This window comes from Camelus bactrianus, chromosome 9, assembly GCF_048773025.1.
Source record: "Camelus bactrianus isolate YW-2024 breed Bactrian camel chromosome 9, ASM4877302v1, whole genome shotgun sequence".
Lineage (NCBI taxonomy): Eukaryota > Metazoa > Chordata > Mammalia > Artiodactyla > Camelidae > Camelus > Camelus bactrianus.
Genome location: NC_133547.1, coordinates 77,396,474 through 77,418,427, shown reverse-complemented (window position 1 = coordinate 77,418,427; position 21,954 = coordinate 77,396,474). Strand labels below are relative to the sequence as shown.

At 38.0% G+C, this 21,954-nt stretch overlaps 2 protein-coding genes across 7 annotated transcripts in view; one reads left to right on the top strand and one right to left on the bottom strand.

The window, feature by feature from the left end:
• The window catches only part of ITFG1 (integrin alpha FG-GAP repeat containing 1), a 206,946-nt gene extending 193,530 nt beyond the window's left edge, over positions 1-13,416 (bottom strand). The window contains exons 1-5 of the mRNA XM_010950191.3: positions 13,072-13,416; positions 11,305-11,377; positions 5,811-5,956; positions 4,726-4,783; positions 2,796-2,870 (exon numbers count right to left, since the gene is read on the bottom strand). Of these exons, the coding sequence (XP_010948493.3) occupies positions 2,796-2,870; positions 4,726-4,783; positions 5,811-5,956; positions 11,305-11,377; positions 13,072-13,282 (563 nt within the window). The 5' untranslated portion in view covers positions 13,283-13,416. The remainder of the gene's footprint in view (positions 1-2,795; positions 2,871-4,725; positions 4,784-5,810; positions 5,957-11,304; positions 11,378-13,071) is intronic.
• An 84-nt stretch (positions 13,417-13,500) lies between these two features.
• The window catches only part of PHKB (phosphorylase kinase regulatory subunit beta), a 164,456-nt gene continuing 156,002 nt past the window's right edge, over positions 13,501-21,954 (top strand). For 2 of the 6 annotated variants that reach the window (XM_074370803.1, XM_074370804.1), the window contains exon 1: positions 13,501-13,658. In XM_074370803.1, coding sequence (XP_074226904.1) covers positions 13,592-13,658 — 67 coding nt within the window. In that variant the 5' untranslated portion in view covers positions 13,501-13,591. Of the gene's footprint in view, positions 13,659-15,873; positions 15,987-21,954 lie in introns of all 6 variants that reach the window. The other 4 variants (XM_010950192.3, XM_074370806.1, XM_074370802.1 and 1 more) reach the window with 4 other exon arrangements.

Sequence of the window (21,954 nt, the reverse complement as noted above, 5' to 3'; positions counted from 1 at the left end):
AATATTCCCAGTACACAACTTGGGCCTGACCCAGAAAATGTGTTTGAACTCAGTATATGAATCGTACAAAATTTGAACAAACCAGCATTACATTTGGCTTTGATTAAAATTATAGGAACAAGTGTTTTCACTTCAAGACTGAAAACAATATTCTGAACACTTATGCAATATCAGTTTCAGATAACCTTTTATAGAAAATGCTCGTTAACGATAACCTCACATCACCGCCAAAGCTGCTCTAACACTTAATAGCTAGGTGTTATTTCTAAGCAATGTGGCACATTATTACATTATTTCAAGTCATTATAAAGTGAGGTAGAGGCACAAACTGAAGCCTCACCTTTAAACATTTAACACACGTCAATTACCTCCCACACCTCAGCAGATTTAGCATCTGTCCTGTCCCTGTCAGATAACCCCCACTGTATCAATTAAAAGGGGTTCTTCTACCTATTACTGTTGCAGGCTTAGGCTGAGCATCTGCACCCTTACTCCAGCCAAACTGATCATGCTAGTTTTTCCTGAGGGCAATCTCCTGTTTCCATGCCTGCGCTGAGTCAGTGACAGCCATGGGCTTTCCAGCAAAATCCCATGGGAGCATTTAGCACTCTATTTAAAGATCATTGCGAAATTTCCCATAAAATTAAGGTGCTAGCCAAATTTAATCAAATTTAAGATAATCTTGGGTCTGGCATATCTATAAAGCACAGTATTTAAGTTGCAAAAAGTAGGTTAGATTTCTTGATTGAGAAGATTGCGCTGCCAATCAGACGTCATGTGAAGAGTCCAAAGTGTCAATGCTGATGGTTTTTCCACTTATGCACCGTAAATATGTCTGTAAATTATAAAACTGATATGGCTAAATATATTTTTCTCATTTTAGTAACATATTAATGCTTGCTCTCATAGGGACATATTCAGCCTTTTGTTGTCAGAATCATGATACTGATAGGTTACAGTCATCCTAACAGAGCTCCTGACAGAAATTCTTTTCAGTCAATGGATATAACTTCATTTTAAAAATTGGTCAGGGCAATCTTGGACATAAACTTGTTACCTATAATATGGTTAGCCACTATTGTTTAATTTGTAACTTAGGTTTAAATGAGAAATACCATAAAATAGCAGGGTTATTACTACAGTAAACTGAAGTATACCGGAGTATAATGTATAGAAAATGAAAGTGAATGTATCTTTAGGCAGAATAAGTTTTAAAAGCTATAGTTTTCAAGAAGCATCAGAGAAAAAAATCTAACACAGAATTGAGAACAAATAAACTATGGCATTATCACATGACATTCTAAATAGTTTTCTTGTAGGTTAAGTAGGAAATCCATAAAGATATTGGAAATTTTACTTTTCCAATTATGCTCAATAGCTATTTCATAAGTTTATATTTCTAAAGGTCAAACCACATCACACTGAAGACATTCCAAGTATTTCTTTCACTAAAATGGAGGTCAGGAAAATGAAATAAACCAGGCCAGAAGTAACCACTGCAATCCTAATCACAATCACATTCTTAGTCTACCTTTGAGGAGAGGAAAGGAAAGGACAGGGCCAGAACAGTCCCAGCCCAAGGTAAACAAGCAGGGCTTGTTGTGGTAGGAGTGGCCTGTGCTTTCCTCTGACTCCACCCACACTCAGTTCCTTCTAGACTTGTTCACAAAGGCAAAGCAAATGTTTTTCTCTTGCAGACATTTTTCAAAGTTGAGGGAAAAATAGGTTTCTCATTTAAAGACTATCATTAAAGATGAAAGATAGTAAGTCTTTCAGAGGTCACTATGACTAGCATAAAAACACTCATGTTCTTTATCGGAAACTTTAAGAGAAAGTGATAGGAAATGTGACAGTTTCTGCTCAGAATAGCTTAATGTTTGACAATTTTTCATCTTTGCCTGTGAATCCCATTTCAGAAACTAAGCACAAAAATACACTACTTCTTCAAAACACAGAAGGAAAATTCATTAGATTTATAGTACCATGGAAGACAGATTGATAAAGGTGGTTCTCTGCACTTGCTGGAAAGTAAAAAGTAAATAAATGTGTCCTGTACCCTTGAACTAAAAGTTTACCGTATCAAATAGAGAAAAAATTAGCCAAGTTGACGGCATCTCTTGAAAGGAATCTTGCTATCATGAGTTCTTGTGTTAGGAGGGCAGTTCTATTCAAATAAAAAGAAATTATGATGGAGATTTTTGAATTGTAAGATTCCAGGCAGTTTTCCCTAAGAATGGCATTTTTGGATAATAACAGTTCTAGCACACATATTGGCCAAGGATAGAGTACACATGGAAAAGTTTCCAGAGCTTAGAGAAGGAGTACTTACATTTTTAGGCAATTATTAATTGCTCACTAAACAAATAAAAGAAAGAAGGAACAAGGCTTATCAATAAATGTCTGGCAGTTAACATGACTAAGGTGGAGAATCCAATCAAGACTGTAGCTACCAATACTATTTAAATGAAATCTTTCCATTTCTAAAAAAACATCTAATGAGCTACCATTTAAATTTAAATGGAAACTTGTAAAGTTTGTTATCTCTCATTTCCAGAGGGACAAAAGGATTAAGCTGTCTCTATGCAGAAACCAGTTGCAGATCAAATACAAACTGTTTGAGAAACCTTATGTGTTAACCAAATGCCCTTTTAAAAGTCTTTTTAAAAATGGATAAGGATTTCCAATGAGCTGGGTTTTTTTCCCCAGTAGTTAAAGCAATCAGTTCACATAGATATACAGTCCCTCCAGCAGCAATATGTACAATAAGTTACACGGTTATAATCATTTTTACTCACCCTCCTAACAGTATCTGTGGCTGGTTGGATTCATTTGTGATACCAAATATATCAGGAATTAAATCACCATTGAAGCTGAAAAGAAAATATTAAAAACATTAAGCAGCTATTCTATTAAATTCTCACTTTTAATTTAGTTTAAAAAAACAAACAAACTTTGGGGACGTGTGGTAGATACACAACAGTATCTGCTATAGTCAACAGAATGTCAGAAGTTACGTGTGTCTCTTTGAGGCCAAAGCGTTTAATTTTTGTTTCTGGACCTTCTAGCCCTCTTCACAATGAGAAGAAAGTGTTTCAGATGGTCCAGTTGAGACAGGATGGAAGAGGGCAGGGCACAGCCACTCAAGGAATGACAGCAATTTAACACCAAAATGGTGGAAGATTCAACTCCCAGCTGGCCTTGAGGATTAAGCTGGTGGGAGGTTTGACTTCTAGTAGACCTTGAGCTTCATTATATGCTCTTTGTAACAGGGAGATAAACAACATGCCCACAGGCGCCATGACAGCCCCCAGGCTAACTGCAAAAGGCCAAAGAATGGCTGGTGGCCCAATTCCTGGGAATCCCAGCCCCTTCCCCAGGGCAGTTGGAATGGTCCCACTTGTAGGTGTGTGAAGCTACCAAGCCCACAAAAACTGGCAACACCACACCTAGCAGCCTTTTCCCCTCCCTCCTCTTTGGAGCCCGCACTCTGTCTTTGGAGTGTGTACCTACTTTTACTTTAACCTGAGCACCCAATTCCCATACCTCTTTCCTTGCCCTTCTCTTGCCTTACACTCTATGCAGTGTGTATCTCTCTAAATAAATCTACCCTTACTCAATGGTGGCTCCATTTGAATTCTTTCCTGTGCGAAGCCAAGGACCCACACATGGCGGGGCACGTTCCAGGGGCTCAACCAAGACCTGGGACATGGCCCTCCTCATGCCCCACATTTGTTTTTCCTGCATCACAGTTACACAGATGATGGGGCCTCTAAGACACTCTGAGTGATGACAACGAGCAGAGCCTATCACTGACCCACAGTAGACATGTTGTTTATGAGCAAGAAACTTTTGTTGTGAAATTTTGGTACTGTCTGTAACGTCTGCATAGCCCAGCTTACTTCTGAATGATTACGAGACCCTTATTTCACAATCATGACCCTCCTTATTCAGTTAGATGGGGTTAGGAGAAATAACCCACAAAAGTAATTCCTAGCTGGTATAAAAATTTATAACCACCACCGAATATTGTAACAACAATGAAAAAATAACCAATTATGAAAGAAATCAAGCTGAGCACCTTTAAAAATATTAACCCATGGATTCAGAGTTCAGACTCCTAATAGTACTGACCTACTGATGTATAACTATGATTTTAATAACTCTACAAATGGCAGCAGTGGAAACAAGAATGTGGCTGTACGTTGTTTAGTCTCCAAAATGGTATCTAGGTCATTCTGACAGGAATTTGGAGTCACTGTATTCTGATACATGAGTCTATTTTGAGGAGATAAATGATAACACTAAGGAAGAGTTGTAAAAAAGGGCAAAGTTTCTCCTTAATATAGAAATCTTTCTAAGTCCCTGGAGGAAATCCTATACCCTTTATATCTGTCAGCCAAGTACCAACAGTCTTAACCCAGTTATCTCAGTTAAGTAACGACATAGCTAGAACCAACACAGATCCATAATGGATACATTTAAAGCTACTGAAAAAAAACCCAAAACACAAATTTCTTCCTTTTTCCAAAATAACGAATTTCATTTTTCTCTATCTTCTATCACGACAAATAAATATCATATAGTCAAGAGTACAGGCTCCCATCAGCTTCCAAGCGAGAATGAATTAGAGTCAATACTACTTAACAAAGTAGTTTCTTACGTGAGAAATTTTATTTTATGTTTGTAAGTTTGAAATCATTCAAAGAGAAGCAAGCACATACTTACTCCATAATTAGTGGTTCGTCTTGAAAAGTCCTATTGAGTACAGTCATATTGCTAGGATCTTTAAAAGAAGAAAATATATAAATGAACAGGCACTTTATATTATTTTTGATATCTGTACTTAGGGGAAAATATCCTTTTCAAAATTCATCTCTAATTAATTTCAACTATTACCATTAGTGAGACACTATAACTTAAATGAACATCAAATACGTAAAGATAAAATATTGGTACAGTGAAGACCATCATTACAGTAACTCCCTTTTGAGGCTTCAAGCTGAAAATATCTTAGATAAGTCTTCTTTAAATACAATTTAGCACTACAGCAGTTGACAAGGTTTTGGTGTCAAGAAGCCAAGATATGCAAAACTACTTGACTCTAAAATGTCCACGTCCTCCTCCCCTTCACCTGCCCTTGAAATCTGGCTCCATGAACGAGGCTGTCCATTTAAGTATAATTAATTGGCTTTTCAAAGAAGACTTGAAGATTTGTGGGTGGATATGGCAGACTGACTCTCAACCTTTAATCTTTTTGTGCTTTCCTATACTGGAGAGACTAGAAACCAAAAATAGCATTTCCCAGATATACTTGCATCGAGATTCTAAATGAAATGCAAGTCTTGCCAATCAGATACACTATGAGTTTTGGAAGGCAGGAATGAGGTGAAGGCCGTGTTTCTGCCATTTCTGTCTCAATGTCTGATCACTGAATTGTGAGCATCAAGAGGCAGGGTTCAGGGCACCCATTCTGCTGGTGAGCAAGAGTCATTTTAGCAGCTGTTGTGCAACTGGCCACTTTCTGATAGTAAAAAAGCAGTAGCTTCTTTGAAGGCTTTGAAGACTGTTCCTGAAAGTTCAACCTAGTGTCTATTCTTTAGCTATCCCAGTAACTCTATAAGTCATAAAAACCGTTTAATAAATCTCCCTCTTCCTTAAGCTAACAAGTGTAGACTTTGTGTCTAGAACTGACCCCAGACCACTTCCAGGTGGAAAAAGAAAAATCAGAAAATAGACTTTTCAAGAATATCAGGCACATTTTTCCTTTAATATCCAGTATTAAATATTAAGAACTCTTAAAGCAAATTCACCTAATGTTTGATTTTGTCCCCAGCAGATAACAGCTCCTAATTCACCGCTGGCATGATTTTTGGGAAGATATGTCAGAAGGACATCCATTTGTGAATCTCCATCATAATCCCCCGGGACTACGCTTGTTATCAATGTACTGTGATTCCTGAAAGAAACAAACATCTTAAGAAGCAACAGAGTTATAAAAGAAAAGTGGCCTCTATATTTGTACCGTACAAAAATATTTTCAATGCAAAATTTAAACATTCACAGAACTGATTAATTTCTTTTTTTAACATTTTTATTGATTTATAATCATTTTACAATGTTGTGTCAAATTCCAGTGTAGAGCACAATTTTTCAATTATACATGAACATATATATATTCATTGTCACATTCCTTTCTTTGTGAGCTACCATAAGATCTTGTATTTATTTCCCTGTGCTATACAGCATAATCTTGTTTATCTATTCTACAATTTTGAAATCCCAGCCTATCTCTTCCCACCCCCCACCCCCTTGGCAACCACAAGTCTGTATTCTATGTCTATGAGTCTATTTCTCACAGAACTGGTTAATTTCATTCTTTTCTTTGATATCTTATAATTCTTCACGTATGTAGGCCTTTTTCGTCTACTAAAGAATTCAGGATGAATGCAGAGAGTCTCAGGAAACAAGAAAAATATGAAATCTTTACTAGGAAGAAGCTCAGTTTTACATTTAAGCACTAGCTTAGTCTTTTTACCTAGTTTTTTTCTTAAAGAGATCAGGACATATGATGGTGTTTATAACAAATGGAGGTTCATTATCAACTGCTAAAGCAGTGAGGCATATCACTGTCATTTTATACATTAAAAGATATCATTTATGAAATACTTAATTTTGGATTTTAATGCAGATTTGAAATCTACAGTGAAGACTAAATAATCATTATATTTCTAAAAGCCTTTCAAGATTCACAATGAAAAATAAGTTCTTTTTTTAACCAATCCTGGCAATACACTATCAAAACATATATACCGAATTTTACATTTTTAATAATAGAACAATTTTAAAATTATTTATATTAAACTTGAAAACTTAACAAAACATTCTGGAGTCTTGTCATAATGTTGTCTGAGTGACCCAACCTACAAGTAGGCCTTAAATTCAATTTATATTTAATTCTACTTAAGGGCAAATAGTAAGACAGTATGTTTCCAGTCTATGGACAATTATTTTCTAAATGGTATCAATATAAAAATATATATAAAATAGGTTTTAATTAAAGTGAAGATGAGGAAAATACTGAAAAGGATAAGATTAAGAAAAACAATATAATAATAGCTTTATTTTAATGCAGCTACTTACTATGTGTCAGATACTACATGAAGTACTTAATAGCTATTACCTGCTAATTTAATCTCCATGACAACAGATAGGAAACTGAATGTTTGGAGTGATTAAGCTGTTTCCAGTATTAAACAGCTAGTTAAATGGAATAGCTGAAATTCAAATTCAGTTGTGTTAGCCCATTGTAATGCCAGTTTCCTCAAAGAATTCTAACAATACTTTAACTTTCCCATGAAAAATATCTGGTCTTTAAAAATAAAGATACAGCAACCACACGTGCTGCTAAGTAAGCTGCATCTACAGTGTATATCACTGATGTGTACATGTGTTTGCATGTACAGTCACACACACTGCACATACTTGTCAGTAATACTTGTCCAAATACACTCATGATTTGGTGGCCAAAAGTACCCTGAAACAGAGAGTAACATACTACAAAGGGTTAGATGGGTACTTAACCAGATTTTATTTCTAAAACTGCCCAGCTTCCAAATGGTTATAAAAATAGGAAGTAGACGTTCTAAAGATATCAGATTTCCACATGTATTTACCTCTTCTTCTTTCACAGAACTGACTAAAATGATGTGGAATTTTTATTTTTTATTTTTTTAGAAAGTATAACCGTCAAAGACAAAAAAATGATGAAAGGATATAACAAATAGAGGGATGCTAACTGACTTAGCATGGCATGGAAACTTACAGTTGATCCATGAAGAATGCACGGGATTGGGGGTGCTGACCCATCATGCAGTAAAAATCTGCGTATAACGTTAGAGCTGGCCCTCCATATCTGCAGTTCTGCATTCACAGGTGCAACCAATTGCAGATGGTGTAGTACTGCTGTATGTATTTAGTGAAAAAAATCTGTGTAGAAGTGTACCTGTGCAGTTCAGACCCATATTGTTCCAGGGTCAGCTGTGTAAGCTAAAATGCTTGGAGAAAAAGGATCAAGAAGCTTTATGCCCTGAAGAATCTCTGAAAGTCTCAGAATTTGGAGTCATCAGAAATAGACAAAAGTGAGGCACAAGGCTAAAAACAGGTTAAATCAAAAATCTGTATTGTGAGTGAAGGTCCTTTCTCCCTCTTGTTCAATCAAGTAGTTTATCTGTGGGAAGTTTCAGGAATTAAATTTAAGTTACAGGAAAGGGTAAGATTTTGGCCTTAAGCTAAAAACAAGGAGTTAATAGCCTATAAAAGGAACAGTTTGGCCCTTGCCCCAGTCCCTGCCAAATTCCTAGGATGCCATCTGCCAGGAACACATCATTAGGGCAAGAGTCCCACCATGCAGTTTACAATTAGTGCTTTAGTACCTTATTCTTAGTATTGTATAATAAGTAGACACCTGCCTTTTGGAGAAAACCACAAATATTAAAGAAAGCCAAAACATAGCAATAAAGAACCTGAAGGAAACAGAAAGAGTGGAGAGAACAAAAGAAAATTTTAAAGCTACGCTTGAAGATGTAAGAGAAGGAAATATATCCATTAAAAAAAAAAAGAACAGCATGTCAAGAGAAAACAATACGAGAACAAAAAATACTTCTTAAAGATAAAAAATATGACAGCTAACGTAAAAAATTTCAATAGAAAGCTTAAGATAAAACTGAGAAAACTTCTGGTTGGGGGGGGACACAAAATGAAAAAAAAAAAACCCACAGATAAAGTAAAGAAATAAAGGATGGATTCAAGCAGTCCAATAACCAACTCATAGGAATTCCTGAGATAGAGAATAAAAAATAATAATAATCAAAGAAATAATATAAGAACATTTCAAAAAGTCCTCAAGGATAGAAGCCTCCAGATTGAAGGGGCCCACCTAATGCCCAGAGTAATAAATGAAAAGTAATCTACTCTAAAATACATTATGAAGTTTCAGAGAAAAACGATAAAGAAGAGATCCTAGCTTCCAAAATTAAAAATAAAATAAGTCATATTTGAAGGATTATGGGGAAAAAAAACCAGCACTGGATTTTAAAAGAGCAACCCATGAAGCTAGAAGACTACAGACCAATCAAAGAGTGAATAGAAAAAGGTTTTGGAAATGGAAGGACATACTCATGCACCCTTTCTCAGGAATTTCCTGAAAGATACACTCCAGTGAAGTAAATGAAGAAGCGAAGAACAAAATGCCACAGGATGCAAGAAATAGGGCTCAAATGAAGACTAACAAAGGGAAAGTCTCCAAATAATACCTTTGCAGAAGCCCCAGAGAATGAATTCAGATCGGGGAGGAGTGCAGAGGACTCACTGGGGGGGAAAATGCACAAAAGGTATATGGAAGATATGGTGGAATGTCTGCGGAGAAATTAAGAATATGTACCAAGAAAATGATGCAATTTATTTTTTAAAAAATAATAATTTACTCTAGGAAGGAAAAACTAGAGAAATGAAATATTGTACACATAATCTGGATGGCTAGAATGTATACAATGATTACTGACCTAGCTAAAAATACAACATGTAACTATATGGAGATGGAGATCATTTGAAAATGCTAAATCTCTGTCTATGCTAACAACAACAACTACAACAAATCCAAGAGATAAAGATGATAACTCAAGAAATTTTAGTGTTAAAATTTATTTTAAAATATAGAAATAAACACCAGAAAACAGCCAGAAGTATTAAAAGAGGTTGCATTTGAGAAGGGAACAGGGGAATGAGGGAAGAAAACGGTGAAGGACAGTTATTTTTTTGAAAAACATACTAAATAAATAAAATAAAATGCAAGAGTTCCTAAATTTTAGAAGTATATAAAACAACATTATATTAAAGAAAAGGAAATGAGGATTAAAAAAAAAAACAAATTCAGGGAACCAAGTCCTTAATATCCTATAGATTCCTTAACTTTTAATCTTCCATGAAAAATCACTTCTAGGCAATTCATTTCTTGTACGTAATATTTATCAACTTCTCTTCCTACTCCAAGCATGCTGACATTCAGTTACCTCAGAACATTCCTCAAGAGGGATCCACTCCTGTTTATCCATTTATAACTTTCCCTCCATATATCAATGTTCTAACTGAAGGCCAATTTTTTTTTTTACATATGTATGAGTTTAAGTTAAATACTGTAGAATCAGAGCATGCATTAATTAGCCCATATGGGGACATCTTAAATTTTTAAAACAGTTTCCTAAGTAATGGCTAATCTTTCTACATACCAATTCTTCCTGCACAGGGTTAACAAGTAAATCAAATCAATTTAAAATACCATTTTCATCACCTCTCCTTTAAACAAGGACTTGCAATCATTCCCCACTTCTCACGGGAATTAGTTCAATTCTTTCTGATATTTATGAAGGTTCCTAGTCTGACTTGATCCCATCTTTCTGGTCCATAACTCTCCAAAGTGTACCTTCCACTTCTGCCAGGCAAATCTCTCCATCTCCTCTTCACAACATTCTGTTTCTACTGCCATCTCTCGTTAACACTGTGTTCCCAAACTTGAAAGCCCTCACTTAAATTTTACTTATCTTAAGGTCAAGCTCAAGTTCCATGACTTTCTAGAAGCTGCCACTTTAGCCTGTGCTGACTCATCTCTTCCTCACTGAACCCATCAGCAATCAATCCTTGCTTCTCGTAGTTTCAAAACTGTATTGGCTCACTGAGGGTCAGTGTGTTTTATGCAATGCAAATCATATTAAAAAAAAAAAAAACACATAGAACTATTATTTGAACATTTGAAAAATTCAGCTTGACTTGAATTTCCTCCAAATCACCTATTAGTCACCTGTGAGTCACTACATATTAGTCAATAAACAAAAAAATTAGAACAGAGGTCACTGACCCCAGTGCAAACTTCTCCCTCCCACCACCCACAAAACACACAGTTGACACGATGAGTCTATGAGTGAGCCGCTCCCACAGGAACACTCAGGATGAGGGACAATTCCCAAGACATTTGAGAAAGCATATCTGATTGCAAGGGACTGGAGGTTGCTAATGAAGGAAGAGAACTGAATCCAGTCAAAATTGTTTATTTTTTAAAGTAAATCATTTTTGAACTTTTGGTATGCTCACTGATTTTCCTAACAAATCACTTGCTACTCATACCTCATGACTAGTGGTTCTGTATCACATCACATTAGAGTAAAATTGATTTCAAAGATAATTCAACTAGTTATTGTATATCTATTATTATACTAATGACGGTTGTATAGAAACAAATACATTTGTACTTACTTCAAGGATACTTCTACTTTGGGTTTAAAATAGGGTGCGTTCTGGTCTGCCAAAAAGACGATTAAATCATTTCCTAAAAGAAGGGAATACATATTAGAAAAACGTTTCCCAATGGTTACAAGTGGTTACAAGCAGCTTTCTGGGCACTGCTCTCAACAAGAAAACTTTTATTTCACTCTAGTTCGTTAGCTATTTCAAGGTCAGTCCTTTTAGACTAATGGGATGGGGATTCCTAATAGTGTATTACAAACTCAATATTCAAAGCAGCAGAGAAACTGTAAAGATGAACATGGGAAAACATAGTTGCGCAAGACAAACTGGGGCCAATGGCTTCTGCCAAGAGTCAGGTAGACTGACTTAAAAGAAGCACAAAAAGAACATGCTTTATAACTATAGTATATGTCAAGACTTTTTTCCCCCAAACTGACAACTCAGCCCTTTATAAATCGCTTCAGTTCATCACACAGCTGCATCACACCAAGGGCACAGGGAACTCCAATTTGTAGTTATCTGACTAGTAACAAGGACATGATTTTTTTGTATTAAAGCAGAAAACACTGACTCCTCCAAGACCACCCTTTTGTGGCTCTGACAGAACCATCTCCCAGGTTGATGTGTTTTTGGAGCTCAATGAGCACTCATTGGAACAGACTTTTCAAATTGTTTAATCAAACACAAGGCATCTTTAAAGTTAAGGGGAGAGTCTCTGTTCCCAGTTTGGACAGCGTAGCTACAGGTTAGACAGTATGTACCCTCCTTGCAATAGACAGTCATACAGAGAAAGGAAAATATCCAGGGTCCACAAGAGCCTCTCAGGTCCTGGCAAGGGCCCCAAGAAATCCAGGACAAGATCTTGTCAGTCAAATTCTGCGTAAGAGCTTCACTTCCTTCCTTCACAGCCTTGACCTTAAATAGTACCTGCTTTGTGGGTATTCAAGAACAAACACTAAGACGGTCTAATGCCAATTGTCAGCATCACGACCTACAAAAAAGTTTGTTTAGTGATGATTAAAACAAAGAACTCCCAAGAATCTCAAGCTGGCAAAGAAAGAAGAGATTTGAAATAGAAGGATGGTGACCAAAGCAAGCAAGTTTTTTTGCAAAGACTAGGCAGCTCAGAAGAGAGAAAAACCTGCAGTTTGAGAATCTTTTCCCAAGGAGACGCTGGGTTTACTACTGGTCCCTGCAAAATGCTTGTTTGAGCTGTGGAGTGTTTAGGGCCTTGGGAGGGCTACTACAGTAGTTTTCAAGAAGCCTGGGACGCTGACAGAGGGAGAGGCGTGTGAATTAGGTCAGTGAGGCAGGGAGAAATCCCCTATAAGAGGAAATTGTCAGTTGCACCTTTTCCAGTTCATCAAAGTGGGAGGCTGGAGAAAGTAAAACAGACAGTAATGAAGGGGACTTGAGAGGCAAAAGGCGCAAACTATAAAGACTACGGGGAATCAGGAAGGACTTCGGAAGGCAGGTGATTCCATGAAGAGGACGGGGTGCGTGAGTGAAGGCCGCGGACTTCTCAGGAAACACAACAACCGGGGAGCTTCCAGGGCTTGTAGGGGTGAATCAAACTGTGGAGCGGCCGGGCCAGGACCTGGGTTCAGAAAAGATGGAGAATACCGGCAAGCTGTCAAAAGATGCTGGAGATAAGGGAGAGAGACAAGGCTGAGACAGAAAGGCCGGGAAATGCAAGAGGACTGGCCGTCCAGGCACAGGGTGTGGGGAACAGCGAGAGGGGCACGCGGACAGAGGGAGGGCCGGGCAAGCACTGACTTTCCCGCAGGACGAAGAGGTCCGTCTGCTTGTCAGAGTTGAGGTCTCCGAAGGCCGCCAGGGTGCCCCAGGCCTCGGCCCCAAAGAGCTCGGCCGTGACGTTGTGCAGCGCCCGCGCCGGGGCCGGCCCGACTCCCAGCAGAGCAAGCCCCCAGAGCAGCAGCGCCAGCAACACCCAGGAGGAGCCCGGCAGCCGGCCCGCCGCCGCCATGGCAGCCTCTCGGCCCCCGCCCGCCGGCCCACTGCCGCGCTTGACGGCAGCCGGAAAGCACCGTGACGCCGGCCTCGAGAGCAAGGGCGCAGCCCGACGCCCGTACGATCGGTAGCCAGGTCCCCTCGCCCTCTCCCCGAGGGCCGCCCCTCTGACGCTCGGAGGCCGCGGAGCTGGGCTGAAGCTCGCCCTCGCGCTCACTTCCGGCCGGCGCGCCTCCCGACAGTGTCGCGCGGGGGGGGCGGGGCCGGCTGGGCGGAGTTGACAGGCGGCCCCGGGGGTGGTGGCCGAGGCGGCGGCCCGAGCGCGATGGCGGGGCTCGTGGCCGAAGTAAACTGGAAGGTCTTGGAGCGGAGAGCCCGGACCAAGCGCTCAGGTTTGACTGGCTGGGGCGCCACCCCTTCCCCCGCACCGTGGGCGGTGCTACCCCGCAGGCGCCTTGGGCGGGAGGCAGACGGGTGTCCTGGAAAGAACGTGTGCTCGCGTGTTTACCCTTGGAAAGCAAGCGGTGGTCCCTGCCTTCCTTTTGATGTCTCCGCCCCATGTCTAGAAATTAGGTGGTTGGCCCACCTTTACTCCGTTATGTTCCCTCAACTCTACTTCGTGTGTGTTCCCCCTCGGAAAGTAAGTGGTGGTGCCGACTTCGCCTGGAGGCTTCTGTCTTAGAAATCAGGCGGCGGCCTGGAGTGTTCTCCCTACGTATATTCCTCCCCGAAAGTCATTCTTGAATATGACTATTTTCTGGTCCTAGAAAACCGGCGGCAGCTCATTACCTTGTTTCATATCTCCCATTCACATTACTCACAAGTTCTGAGCTCTAGCCAGTTATCTATGTGGCAGAAAATGATGGGGACGTGGCCTCAGGCCACGAAGGAGGTCATGTTGAGCGTAGTTAGGGCTCAGAAGGAAGTGGGCCCCTTTCCTGGGCAAGTGGCCCCGGGCCGCATAGTTCCCAGTTGTGGCTCTCAAACCCAAGGCCACGTGGGTCAGAATACGCTGCGCAGGCAGTTACAACAAACGGTTCAAGTGTCCTGAGCTGACTTGTTAAAATTGCAAAGTCACGACTTGGAAGTTAGCACTTGTGCCTGATAACTCATCTGAGAGCCAGGATTGAAACTTCCCTTATTCCTGGCTGGCTGGACGTAATCTTGAACTTAAAGTGTCCCTATAAACAGGAAAGATGGGAAATGACAAGTCTTAAACTAACAATCTTTCCTTTTAGAAGATTGATGTTACTATATAAATTAGTGGTGGGAGATGCTAATGTCAAAGTTGATAATCTAAGAACAATGAAACGCGTAACCGTAGGAAAACTAACTGCATTTGCATTGAAAGTCAGCTATTTACCATTATATTTTGGCCTTTTTGTTTGTTTTTTCCTCGATTATTTCCTGTTATATTTCGGGTTTTCCCATTTATGACGTTCTTAGTTGTTTGTTGTGCACGATGTTTTGTTTTTAATTTGAAGAAAGTGTCTAATTTCATAAATCATACAGGAGAAATTCACCCTAACTTTGTTGTTTATTTCATTCTTTTTAAACCTTGAAAAAGTTGTGCACTTATTTACTTAGGGTTAAACCAAAACTACCACTTAAGTATGAGAGAATTTTTCAAAAATTAGTCTTTAGTATACTTTGGAGTCAATACATTTACTTAGAATAGTCACGTTTTTGTTTCTCAAACGTTTTGTGTCATATTGAAGTATTGAGCTGACCACTATGAGTCTATCTGGGCTATAAAAAGTGTTATTAGGTTAATAACATCTGGTCAAAGAGAGTAACTGGAGTTTTCTTACAGGGAACTGAGCTCTACCCTCAACATAAAATTTTAAAGCATTTCTCTTTTCCTTTAATAAACATACAGAGTTTATTTTCCTCTTCGTTCTTATTTCCTCTGAACTGCATGTCATAACAGTAAGCTTTGAAAACCTACCTTCTCTTTCTTAACTGAGAAAAGAATTCAAATTTTATTTAACTATTAACATTCAACTGTTGTTGAATGTAGTAACTTAAATCCAGTTTCATGTACAAACTAGTTGAGCACATAGTGTAAATGTTAGACTAATTCCTTTGTTTTGGATCATCACAGCAGTGAAGGAGATACCATTTGAAGTCATCCCTCCAATTAGTTGAAGTTTCAGATTCTTCTGGTAACTATGAAGTGTAGACTATAAAGTTCCTTGAGTGAATTGTTGACTTCCTGTGTCATTCAAGGCAATCACCCTGATTCTGTTTGTTACTTTTAGAAGAACTGAGTTTTGTTTGAAACTTGGACTAACCTGACTCTGATATAGACGCCACTGCAAAGTTCTGAGCATTGTTACATAGTAGCATAATCACTTCCCTGCTCAACAAAGGAGGCTACTTTTATGTAATGTTTAGTAAATGGCTATTATGTATTTCCTGCCTCATCCATGTAAGCAAATGTAATTTATCAAAGCAAAGAAAATCAAATTCTCAAGTCATAAAAGAGAAAATAAAATTATAAGGATCCTCAATTATTGTCTTTGTTGCATACTGCATCATGTTAATAACTGCTCACACTGCTTTTAATTAATCTAATGCTGATTGCTTCTAACCTTCACTAAACAGTTTTGAAAATTGCTATAGTTTAGCCTGCGACGCTTATGATTAGAGTCAACAGTTTGAAATGGCCAGCTCACCTGATGCAGTCGTCTCTTCTCCACCAGCTTTCTTAAGGTCTGGTAAGTGTGTAGACCCCAAAAGGGTCACTTGGTCATTTTAAATATCTTTGTTTCTGAAGATTGATGTCACCATAGGATATCATTTTGGCTTTATTTTCCCTTTGATGGACCCAAGTCTGAGCACCATTTCTGCTATTGCAGGGCTCAGGTTTGCACTGTATGTTGAATGTGGCCTGTGGTGTTGTGAGAGGCGTGGGCAGTGCAGAGTGGAGCCTCTGCCTTGACGCTCCTTCTGTTTGACCAGGGGCAGTTTCTCAGTGTCTTGGAGCCTTAATTGTCAAATTGGCACATAAGAAGTTTCCTTAATGATTTTTGTCTTCTTGCTTAATACAGATAGCTAATGAATTAGACATTTTTGATCAGTGTCCCAATTATTTTCTCTTCATCAACTCCCTGAGAAGTAGATATTTTTATATACATTTTCATAGACAGGAAACGGAAGCCCACAGAGTAGAAACAGCTTGCTCTAGGTCCTGAGACTGTTAGGTTTCAAGGCCATGTGCTTTGCCTTCCATCTCATGGCTTCCTGGTGAAAGGACTAGAGGAGATGTTGGCGCAGTGGCTCTTAGACTGTCGTGCTGGTGAGAACCTCTGTAGGCTGGATGAAAGCTGTGCAGTTGCTCCTCAGTTGAGTGCCTAGGATTTTGAAAACAATTCAGAAGAGGTCCGTGTATCCAGGGAAGACTATGTATGGGTTCCCACTGGGAACCCAGGCCTTTGAATGTGTCCAGTCTCTCTTTCCGGAAGAAGAAAAGGGCTTTGTTAAGTGGCCATAGAGCTAAAATGAAGACTATAGACTTTTAGACTTTTTCCTGTGGGTTGCAACTCACTTTGGGCCGTTTAAAACCATTTTTCCCAGTGTGAACACTGGGAAAAGCCTTTTGGCAAGAGACTGCTTTGTCTCTAATGTGCCTTAAACAGAATATTCAAGCCTCAGGACTCAGTAATAAGTAAATGTAAGATGAGCCAGTCCAAACAGTGACAGTGAAAAATTCTTTCTTTTTGGCTTCACCATAACCATCAGAAATGGTTCTCTCCCTTTTTTCCATTTATATTTCAAGTCCTGTTTTGGCAAGATGGAGGTGGAAAATCTTAAAAGAAAACAAATCGGAGCTAGCTTAGGGAAGAGTTGCAAACAGGAGAAAACAAAGTATATACTTTAAGAAACAAAAATGATCCGTGTCTTCAGCTGTCATCTGCTAAATGACAGGATAGTATATTATATGTAACATTGCCAGTTGATTTCTGATTTAATCTGTGAACTAAGAGAACAAGAGGACATAACAGCTTTGAACTGTGCTTTCTTTTAAGCACCAGGCTGTTTTCCATCTTGGCTTTCCTAGTAAGAGGTTGATGGGTTTTCACTAGAAGAGTCATTCAGTAGTTATAGGAAGATGGAATGCTAAAGATACGCTTTTATGCATCTGTAGTTCAGAAAGTTTCAAAATGCAAGATCTATGCTGTAACATTACATGGAATGTTTAGAGGCATATACGGGAAGTTTTTCCAATACTATATTATTAAATCTAAATAGAGAACAGCAAGAAACAAAATAGAAAAAACACCAAACTTGATTATTATAAGCCATTTAAAAGATGGATTTCTTATAAATTACTTTCAATATTTACATTTGGGGTTTGTCTAACCAAAACTTAGTGATGACTAAAGAAATACTTAAACCTTTTATCTGTTAAATAGAGTGGTTTGCATTATAGTTTATCTGCTAATTTAGAAACACTGCATTTATGTTGGAAAATGATTTGTTTTCCCCTATGGTAGTTCCTTGGACGTTATCTTTGGAGGAGAGTATTTTATGGTGTGATTTCATTTAACAGTCATTTTAAAGCATATCTTGTGTTCACAGCTGAGCTTTTCCCTGGTACTTTTGACTAGAAACTATCAAATGTTACCAAAGATGAAAGCCAATACCTTGATTTTGGAAAATTGGTTTCCAGTATGCCTAGATTGTTTAGGCATTTTAACCTTCCTTATTCTTCCTAGATTTGTTTCTGCTATTTTTGTTCTTTATTTCTACTCATTATTAAATTTAGTGTGTCCTGTGTTTCTGTGTGTGCATGCTTGAGTTGTGCTGGGACTGCTAATGTGTCAGCTATTAGGGAACGAGTGTAGCATTCAGTAACTGAGATTACTTCCATTTTTCTTTTGACTACTTCAGTTATACATTAGGTTAGCAGAGTTGGTCAACTGTAGCAATCACATTGGCATTACAGTTCAGTTTTTTGTAGTAATTGTTACGACATTTTGTGATGAGGTAAGACATGTCTTGGCATTTTTACTTTTATTCTTAGAAGAATAGATAATTTAAAAATTACTCCTTGAAATGAACCATTGGCTTATCTCTGTCTTGGCTCAGCATGTGACCTGAGTTTTTATTTTTACTTACTTCTTTTTAGGTTCTTTGATTAATTTGATTCGTTGGGCATATCAATACCTGGTATGTTCTGGGCAGAACTCAACTTTTTATTTTGTGTGTCTGACACTCTCTTTTTAGGTGTTTATTTAGCAGCCTTGTTTTCAGCCTAGTTTATCAGTCAAGGGATCAAAAAGGTTAAAGAGACTGTAGACCTGAGTTTCCTGGACTGTTATAGGTCATGGCCCCTTTTAAGAGTCTGAGGAAAGCACACGTTTTGTGTTCAGCTCTGCCTGATTCTAGTCCTGGCTCTGTGTTCTTACTATCTCTGATCTTGAGTAAGTTGCTTTACATTTTTGAAACTTGGTTTCTTTCTCTATAAGAATAAGGATAATAAAACTTATCTGGAGGGATTATTATGAGGATTATATAAGATACTATATGCAAAACACTTGATATTCAGTAGCTGCCCAATACACTTTATTTTTCATCTTTCCAAAAAATCATGTCTTTTACAATGTTGCTGGTGTGTATTTAAGAGTAGAATTTACAAAAGCAGACAGTGTTGCTTATTTCTTTCCCTCATTTTGATATTTACCCTCATAGTAGCCATTTGATTAAGAAAACTTGTTATGCTAAAATGCAATTAGATGAAATCAGATTACCCAGAATCTATGTCTCATTTTAATCTAAGTCCATTTCTTTTTTGTCAATAATCATACAAATCTAAAGCAATTGTTTCTGAAAGTTTCTGTGGAAACTTCTGTCACACAGCAAGGAGACCAGTCATTATTTTACATATAGTTAGAAGATATTTTTGTGTTACGTTGGGTGTGCAGCGGGTTCCGTTCAAGTAAGGTGGAATTTTCAGAAGAACTTGTAAATTGTATCCTGCTGGGAGCTCTGATCTCTTTTTACTCAGTCCTGCCCTGTAATCTTACAAGATTTAGGAAATAGAAGCTATATGATATGGCTTAACTCCCTTGACATGAATCTCATTGACCTTAAAGCTTACTTTCTTTCTGTGTCATTATCCTCAGCAAAGATGATTCTTCAGATTTTATAAGTGAAATGATTTCTTGAAGAGTACAATGGCTCATCTCACTGCTTTAGATGTTACAAAATACTCAAATTGTGTATCCTATAAACTCTTTTTTCCTCTTGCTGTTTTCTTTATCTTCAGTCTTCTGTGAAGCCAGAGAAAGAGTAAGAGGAACTCCCCAGAATTCCTGTTTCTAATCTAGGTGCTTGCTGAACATTTCCAAATGGGTGTATATGATAGACATCTCACATGGCCAAAGCAGAACTTTCATTTTCTAATTCTATTCCTACCACCCCAATGTATGCCTGCTTAAATCTTCTTCATTTCAATAAACTGAAGCATTATTCTTCCAGCCGCTAAGATAAAAATACAGACATTATTCCTCATTCCTTCACTCTTTTTTATTCAGTTTATTTGTAAATCTATTCCAGTTTCAGAAACATATACCGAAATCTGCCTCTTTTTTCTCCAACTGTACTCCTACCTCTCTAGTCTAGGCCACTTTCATCTCTGATGTGAACTACTGAAATAGCCAAGTTTCCTGTCTTCATATTCCTGCCTCACAGTACTCTATTCTCTACCGAGCAGTGAGAAGAATCTCTTAAAAATCTGAGTCAGTACCATACTGCTGTGATTATTGTAGCTTTGTGGTATAGTCTGAAGTCAGAGAGTGTGATTCTTCCAGCTCTGTTCTTCTTTCTCAAGATTGTTGTGGCTATTCGGGGTCTTTTGTGTTTCCATACAAATTTTTAAAATTTTTGTCCCAGTTCTGTGAAAAATGTCATTAGCAATTTGATAGGGATTACTCTGAATCTGTATATTGCCTTGGGTAGTATGGCCATTTTAACCATATTGAGTCTTCCAGTCCAAGAAAACAGTATTATCTTTCTATCGGTTTGTGTCGTCTTCAGTTTCTTTCATCAGTGGCTTACAATTTTCAGAGTACAGGTCCTTTGCCTCCTTAACATCGGTAGTCCTAGGTATTTTATTGTTTTTGATGTGATGGTAAATGGGATTGTTTCCTTAATTTCTTTTTCTACTATTTCATTGTTAGTGTATAGAAATGCAATTGATTTCTGTATATTAATTTTGTATCCTGTAGCTTTGCCAAATTCATTGATGAGTTCTAGTTGTTTTCTGGTAACCTCTTTAGGATTTTCTACATATAGTATCATGTCATCTGCAAATAGTGACAGTTTTACTTCTTTTCCAGTTTGGATTCCTTTTTTTTTTTTTTCTTTTTCTTCTCTGATTGCTGTGGGTAGGGCTTCCAAAACTATATTGAATAAAAGTGGTAAGAGTGAACATCCTTGTCTTGTTCTTGATCTTAGAGGAAATACTTTCAGCTTTTCACCATTGAGAATAATGTTAGCTGTGGGTTTGTCATATATGGCCTTTATTATGTTAAGGTATGTTCCCTCTCTGCCCACTTTCTGGAGAGTTTTTATCATAAATGGATGTTGAACTTTATCAGAAGCTTTTTCTGCATCTGCATCTGGCACAAAAACAGACACATAGATCAATGGAACAGGATAGAAAGTCCAGAAGTAAACCCATACACTTATGTTCAATTATTCTATGACAAAGAATGCAGGAATATACAGTGAACAAAAAATAGTCTCTTGAATTAGTGGTGCTGGGAAAACTGGACAGCTACATGTAAAAGAATGAAATTAGAATATTCTCTACACCATTTACAAAAATAAACTCAAAATGGATTAAAACTTAAATGTAAGAACAGATACTATAAAATTCCTAGGCAGAAAACATAGGCAGAACACTCTCTCACATAAATTTCAGCAATATTTTTTTGAACCAGCTCCTAGAGTAACAGAAATAAAAGCAAAAGTAAACAAATGGGACTTAATTGAACTTAAAAGCTTTTGCACAGCAAAGGAAACCCTAAACAAAATGAAGAAACAACTTACAGAATGGGAGGAAATATTTGCAAATGACATGACCAACAAAAGACTAATTTCCAAAGTATACAAACAGCTCATACAGCTTAATATCAAAAAAAAAAAAAAAAAACAAACAACTGAATCAAAAAATGGGCAGAAGACCTAAACATTTCTCCAAAGAAGACATCCAGATGGCCAACAGGCACATGAAAATTAGCTCAGTATAGCTAATTATTAGAGAAATGCAAATCAAAACTACAGTGAGGTATCAACTTGCGCAAGTCAGAATGGCCATCATTAAAAAGTCCACAGATAATAAATGCTGGACAGGATGTGGAAAAAAAGGAACCCTACTATACTGTTAGTAGGAATGTAAATTAGTGCAACCACTTTGGAGGATACTGTTGAGGTTCCTTAATAAACTAAAAATAGGCTTACCGTATCATCCAGCAATCTCACTCCTGGGCATATATGCAGAGGGAACTGTAATTCAAAAAGACTTAAGCATCCAAATGTTCATAGGAGCACTATTTTACAATAGCCAAGACATGGAAACAACCTAAATGTCCATCAACAGATGACTGGATAAAGAAGATGTGATACATATATATATATACACCATATATATGTGATATATATATATGGAATGGAGTA